This window comes from Delphinapterus leucas, chromosome 6, assembly GCF_059928025.1.
Source record: "Delphinapterus leucas isolate spDelLeu-1000000601 "Yukka" chromosome 6, BTC_Dleu_Yukka2, whole genome shotgun sequence".
NCBI classification, from domain to species: domain Eukaryota; kingdom Metazoa; phylum Chordata; class Mammalia; order Artiodactyla; family Monodontidae; genus Delphinapterus; species Delphinapterus leucas.
Genome location: NC_143134.1, coordinates 88,480,369 through 88,487,628, shown reverse-complemented (window position 1 = coordinate 88,487,628; position 7,260 = coordinate 88,480,369). Strand labels below are relative to the sequence as shown.

The following is a 7,260-nucleotide window of genomic DNA, read 5'->3' as shown; positions in this document are numbered from 1 at the left end:
TTCCCCGCTTAAGACAAGATCCTGACCTAAGGACTTGTAACAGCCGAGACAAAGCCCAGAGGTATGTAGTCTCTCAAAAGGCCCCTCTTCCAAATCCTCGTTCCATTCCCTCCTAACACCTTCCTGTCCCTTCCCACCTCAGTCCAACCCCCTCCCATTCTCTACTTTTCATCCTTATCCTCTCCCTCCCCTATGTTTCTCCACTCAGTTCCCTCCTCCCCTTTTCCCTTTCCTCTCCTCCCATCCTCTGGTTCTTCACCCTCAGGCCCCTTTATCCACTTGCTGAATGTCTGGCCATCTTCCTCCCCATCATCCTACTCTCCCTCTGCTTTCTGACACAAACTTCCCCTTTGGAAAGGCCCTGATGAGTTTAAGAAACGATAAATATAGTATTTCTGGAGCATGGACAAAGGTAGAGACCAGGGGAAGGTAAGGCTGGAAATCCTTAGGCAGTGTTGCAAATGATGACAGGCCTTGAATGTCAGGGCCAAGAAATTTGGACCTAATACTTAGGCTGAGTCACTGAGTGTTAATTTTTAAGCAAGGGAATGCCGTTGTTGGGTTTGCATTTTAGAAAAGTCTCGCCTGGGTCATTAAGGTGGACTGACCCCTTTTGGACATCCTTCCAAGATAAATTAGGCACACTCCACTCCCCACAGCATCCTGGGCTTACCCCAGCACAACACCAACTCGTTGGTATTGTCATTTTGGTTAACCTGTCTTCTTCCCAGATTCTTTCAACTGAGTCCAGTACCTGAGTAAAAGTGTTAAGATTAGGCTCTTTGTAGAAGTTACCTAAATCAATGAAAGAATGGGAAAGTGGATTAATATGCTGGGGAAGGCAGCAGAGGGGCAAAGTTATTACATAATCCAGGTAGAAAATGATGAGAACTTGAACAAAATTGGAGAGAAAGGAGAGGAGAGCATGGATTTGGGGGATATTTAGAAGATAGGAAATATAGTCCTTGGTGCCCATTTTAAGATGTAGGCTGAGGGAAAAGGAGAATTCTAGGATAATTCTCAGAGTTCAGTTTTGATGCCCTGTGGGACATCCATTTAGCAATGTCCAGCAGACAGTTGGGTATGACTGTGAAGTACAGGGGTTTAAAAAGGTCTGAGCTGGAAATATGGATTTAGGAGTCATCAGGTGTCATCAGCATACAGCTGGAAGTAGCTGAAGCCTTGACCATGAATGACATCACCAAGGGGTGGGGGAGGGGTCCCTAGACAAAACTAGACTGTGGTCATGGCATCCTCCTGCACTCTTGGGAGCAAACCCCCACTTTGGCTTGGTCTTCCCAGCCTCTAGAACTCCACAGCCTGACCTCCATGGTCCTAAGTTATGCCCAGAACCCTGCTCTTGGACCAGCCAAGATGCTATGTTAGGACCCCTCCTCTGCTACCATCTACTGATGGGATTCTGACTGCTTCAGCCTTTCAGTATGCGGTATGGGGTCTAGGCACATGGGTGAAGCTCCTAGCACCATACCCTGGCCCAGAGCTCATCTGGCTTCCCCCTTATATCTCAGGTACACTGAAAACTTTATCCTAATTCCATAGCCCCCTGTGAATCCTGACTTGCAGACCCTCCAATCCCAACCTAATGAAATGTGTACCCTATTCTACCACTAGATGGAAGCAGACAAGGTCACAGAAGAGCCTCATACCACCATGGATGCGGAAGAGAGCCTTTCTTCAAAGGACCCCTCTGCTGAGGACTCACAGAAGCCCCCTATCCCTGAAATCCCCTTAGAGCCTGCCCTCTCTGAAACCCCTTTAGAGCCCCTTGCCTCTGAATCTCATATGGTGCCATCCACTTCCCAGATCCCTTTAGAGACCCACACCGCTGAAACCCCTTTGGAGCCTTCCATCTCTGAGATTCCTTTAGAACCCTCTGCCTCTGAGGTCCCTTTGGAGACCCCTACCCCTGAGACCCAGTTGGAGACTCACATCTCCAAGGTCGCAGAGAAACACCTTACTTTTCAGACCTCATCATTAAGCTGTGTCTCTGTGTCTTCCTCTGATTATCTGAAGGAAGCCTTCTCTGAGTCTTCCTCCAGTGAGGGCTCATGGACAAGGAGGTCTATCCAGACCTCTGAATCTGAGAGCGTTCCAAAGCACTCCCTTTCGGGCCTTCCAGCCCAGGTCCACCTGGACACATCTGCAAAAGATGGGGAAGAGGAAGAAGAGGGAGAGAAAGGGGTGGATGCCACTGATAGCACCACGCACGCAGCTCAGCCTGAACACCAGCTGGGCAAGAAGAAGGGGAAGAAAGGAGTCAGCCGTAATTGCTCCTGCCCTTTCCCCCTTTCACATCACTGTCTTTGACCCAGGAGGAGGAGATTGAGTTACTCTCTGACCTGGCCCCTTCTCTTAGTCTTAGGGCCTCCTCACTTCCCCTTAATTACTCAGCCCCTTCCTCCCCAGGTTACACCATCCACCCAGTGGTCCCTGCTGAGCAGGCAGACCTGGTGGAAGTGACTAAGTCAATGCACGAAGGGAAGTTTGGTGCTCAGGTGAATTATCTTTTCCAGTGGGAGAAGGAGGCAGCCCTGAATGCCATCCAAACAGGTGAGCCCAGGCAGCCTTTCAGGGGCTGGTGACAGGCCCATGGACATCCTCCCATCCAACAGGATCTAGGAACCTGCCCGTTCAATGAATAGCCCTTGTGGAAATGGCAATGCCACCTGCCTGGAATCTGGGAGGGGAGCAGGCAGGTAGGCCAAGGTAGATGAGGGTGGATGCAGACAAAAAGTGGGGATATTCATATAAAACCAGGCAGGAACAGGTGGTTGAACGAAGGCTCAGATACCCTGCACCAAACAGATCCTAAGGCAGAGATGGCCCAGGACCCTGGACAGTTTCCAGGTGACTTGTTGCTCTGATATGGCAAAAGGCCTTAGTCCCCTTGGTGGAACTCCATTAAAAGGCTGTCATGGGGAATTCCCTGGTGGTCCAGTGGTTAAGACTCCACACTTCCACTGCAGGGGGCACGGGTTCAATCCCTGGTCAGGGAACTAAGATCCCGCATGCTGCATGGTGTGGCCAAAAGTTTAAAAAAAAAAAAAAAAAAAGGCTGTCATCACTGCAGCCCCTCAAGTAGTGTCTGAGGTATAATTGCCATTCCCCTGGTTCAAACTCCAGTCTTCTTCATCTGAAAGGTGGGCAATGACTCCCACATCAGTGCTTGAATTTGACTCTCCCAGGCCCTCAGGCTAGGCCTTGATCTATGGGCACTAACACTTGTTCACCTCTGCACCTCACCCGATCCTGCACTGTATCCTGCTACTCTGAACAGAGTTCAGAATTCCTCTACTGGAATCCTGGTCCCTGCCCACCCGCATTGTGACTCGGCCTAAAATCTGCCCTTTCAACCAAGCTTCCCTGTTGTAATGGGGCACTAATACCACAGGCTGGCAGTATCAAGTCAGAAGCATCAAAACCAAAAGCCACATCTGGACAGGCTTAAGATCCTAAGAGACCAGGGGAAAGACAAGAAAATCTAGTTTGACAGGCACAGAATTGTGGATTGTGGTCCTGGCCAGAGTCAAAGACCAGAGGACACTAACTCTTTCTCATTCTCCTTATGGAATTTCAGGGCTTTGCCTGGAATATGGAGTCTCTCTTCCCTCCTAAAGGAATTTGCTCACTCACTTATTCAGTCAAGCATCTATATTCTCTGAGCACCTATTCTGTGCCAGGTCCTGTGTTAGGACATCGATGAAAAGACTGACCCTTCCTTGGAGGAATTCACGGTCTAACGAGAATACAAGTGAACAGTCCATTATAATGCATTGTACTGTGATAGGAGTAGAATGAGAGCCACAGAAGGCAAGAGGAAGGGCCCCTAGACAGACAGGGGAAGTCAGGGACAACTTTCTGGTGGAGGTGACAGTTCACTGGAAACTTTAAATGAGAATAAGAGTCCTAGAGCTAAAGGCCCCACTCCTTGGGAACTCAGGATTCTTGGCTCGAAGTTGGGGTACTCTCAGCTCTCACAGAGGATGAGAAACTCTGAGTGGGAAATGCTCTGGTTCTCCTCCCACATTTACTCAGCACCACCCTTGCCTTGTGGTGAGACTGACCGTGAAGCCAGACAGTTTCAGATCTCAAGGGTGGTGGCCTCTTGCTGGTGCCTGCTCTCAGGGATATGTCTTGGCCTCACCTTCCTTTCCATGCCTCCTTTCTCAGCCTCACAAGCTTATATTTTTGCTTTTCACCACTCACGACTTCTGGCCTCCCCCTTTCTCCTGACCCTTGGAGAGCCATAGGCAGCCCTTCTCAAGTTCACAGAGGGTATTAGTTCAGTAACACCAGGAACGCAGAAGGGAAGTATGAAGGTGCCAACCTGGAGAAGTGAGAGAAGCCCTCCTCCTACCTCCTGGCACCAGGGCTGCCCAACCTCCTCCTCCTCTTCAGGTCCCTTCAATACTACGCTCCTTAGGAGCCAGTCCCCACCATCTACTCTGCACCTGGCCCATCATCTTCCCTTTCCCTCACCTTAGACACTTCAAGGAAACAGAACAAAGGTGGACTCTAATGTTGGGAGGGGAGGAGATGAGAATCCCACAGTCACAGAGAACTCAGCGAGATACATGTTCATCGTCAAACAAAATTTCACATATAATCTTCCTGCTCGGCATTGAAGACCGTCTTCGGTTCCCTCTGACGGGCTGACACAGATGGAATGGATCCTAGGGTGGGGAGGGATCTGAAGATACTTGTGGGGCGATGAGCAAACCTTGAAGAAAAAAGTCTAAAGGGGTAGGGATGAGGACTCGTGGGTAGAGATAGATACACACGGTGGGGAGAGGTGAGAACACCTTGGGGGGAGCTTAGGCTATTTTTTCTTCTTACTTTTCCTTATTACTCAATCCCTCCACACCCAGGTCTCTATATTGGCTGGCGCTGCCCCCATTATCTATGGGACTGTTTCCGGATTGGGGATGAGTCCAAGTGCTTTTGTGGACACTTGTTGAGAGAGCACCAGATCATCTCAGGTGTGGAGTGATAACTGTCCTCTGTCACGTGTTGGGATGTATGAGAGCAAGTGTGTGTGTGTGTGTGTGTGTGTGTGTGTGTGTGTGTTGGTTTGGGGGAGGGGGTTGACATGGGAAAGCCAGGCCCTGTCAAGTACTGGCCTAACCCTACCATCCATCGCCCTCCTCACAGACATATCCGTGCCCTGCAATGTGGGCCAGTGCCGCTGCCTCATGTTCTGCTTTATCCCATCACGCCCAGAGGAGGTGGGTGAGCTCTGGCTCAAGAGGCGGGCCACCTTTGACCCCAGGGCTTGGAGAGCCCGATGTCGCTGCAAACACAGCCATGAAGACCACGCAGCTACCACGTCCCATTCCTGCAGGGTCAAAGGTACCTTCCAGAGCAAGGGGAGTGCAGGGGTGGGCATGGGTCGGGATAGGTTGCAAATAGTTTGGGGATGCAGATGGGGAGCTGGGTGGAGAGACTTGGGCTTGCGGTTGGTGAGGAAGAGATGAGAATGTAGTCAGCCCCTGGGGAAGCCCCAATACCCTATACTTTTCTTGGCTGCCCCCTTGCCCCAGGCTGTTGGTGCAACTGCTTTGAGTCTAATTTCCTCTGTGTGGCCTGTGACTGGCGCTGGGAAGAACATGAGACTTTCTTTGAGACTGAGGAGACCCAGCAGCGAGGAGGGAGGCCTCACGGTGAGGGGGCAACCTGGGGTAGGGGCCCACTCCACGGTCTGTAATCAGAAGGCCAGGCAGGAAGGCACTCCTGCCCTACACCATCCCATCCAGGACTACTTCACCCCTCCCTCCTGCATCCCATACCTGCACTGGTTTCCACCCCCAGGAGCAGATTATGTGCCTTTAGCGGAGATGCCTACCCTCTGAGAAGCCATCATCAACAACTCTGACTTCGAGGCCCTCCAGAAGAAGGGGCCCTCTGGCCATCCCAGCCCCCACCCTAGTCCCCCTGGGCTCCCTAGCCCATGCAGTGTCCAGCCCGGCCCCATATCTGACCCCTGTACCTGACCCTTTCACCTCTGCTCTTCCCTCCTCCAGGGACAGACACTGTCAACACCTGGTGCAGGCCTCTGTGAGCCTGGCCCAGATCAGCAATAAAGGGAAAGCCACTGGAATCTGGCTGGCTCTGTATGAGGCAGATAGAGCCCGGCCCGGGGTAGACACCCTAGGGCCTTGGGGTTGGCACCTACAGGGGGTGAGAGAGAGCACCAGGCAGGAGAGAGGCTGGATCCAGCCATCTGCCTCCACTGCACCCACGTTCAAACTGCTAGCTCTGGCATCAGGAGGACAGAGTGGCTTCAAGGAAGCCAAGGAGGGAGGGGAATTCAAGAAGGAGCAGTGATGTTAGACACAGGTAGGGGCTCCAGTAAGACAAAGACTGAAGAGTGTCCATCGGATTTTGCGATCAGAAGGTCTTTGGTGACTTCAGAGGGTGCAGCTTCAGTGGTGCCGTGGACCAAACAGCAGTGAGTGTGAAGGAATTTCTTTAAGAAACTTAGACGAAAAGAGCAGGGAAGAAGTCAGACAATATCTACAGGGGGATGTGGGGTCAAGGAAGCATTCTGTATTTAGGAAAAAGGGAGGGGCCAGTAGAGAAAAAGACCTTGAAGGGTACAGAAGAGAAAGAGAGATGCCTGGTGAAGCCACATCCCAAAGATGGAAGGAGAGGATGGGGTCAAGGCGGAAGTGAAGGGATTCACTCTGGACAGGAGAAACACCACTTCTTGAGACCAGGAGGAGGAAGGAGGATGGAAGAAACGATGGAAGGAAGGATGGGGCCTTCACTGAGCTGCAGGGAGTAGGATCTGGTGGAAGTTGCCCTGTAAAGTAGGAGACAAGGTCAGCTGCTGGTGGGGGAGGAGAGGGATAAGAGTGGGAGGCAGGAGACAGGAAGGGAGGTGAAGGTTTGGGAAGGCTAATGAGGGAAACTGCAGAAAAACCTGATCGGTGGGCAATTAGGGATTCAGGTATAGTTGGAAGCAGGAACCTAGTTAGAGAAGCAGAGAAGCAAAATATTTAGATTAATGGGTGGTGACGGGAAGGGTATCAGGGAGGGTGATCAGGAAAATAATGCAAAAGAAGCCTTGAGGATGTGGAGGGAGCTGACCATACAAATAGGAAAGTGAAGCCAGGAAGGAACTGACAGATTACAAAAGGGAACAGTCAAAGGAACAGAAGTCTCATGAGGTCCAGTAGCAGATGTAGTGGTAGGGATCAAAGTACAGGAGACAGTGGCCAGAACACGCAGAGTGCTGCA

General features: G+C 51.3%; 1 protein-coding gene across 1 annotated transcript; it reads left to right on the top strand.

The window, feature by feature from the left end:
• The first annotated feature begins 190 nt into the window (after positions 1-190).
• Positions 191-6,011, top strand: FAM221B (family with sequence similarity 221 member B). The gene is given in 6 exon segments (XM_089912640.1): positions 191-2,308; positions 2,311-2,571; positions 4,890-5,000; positions 5,173-5,370; positions 5,562-5,681; positions 5,830-6,011. Coding segments are annotated over 6 exon segments (1,548 nt in total). The 5' UTR covers positions 191-1,632.
• The last annotated feature ends 1,249 nt before the right edge of the window (positions 6,012-7,260 follow it).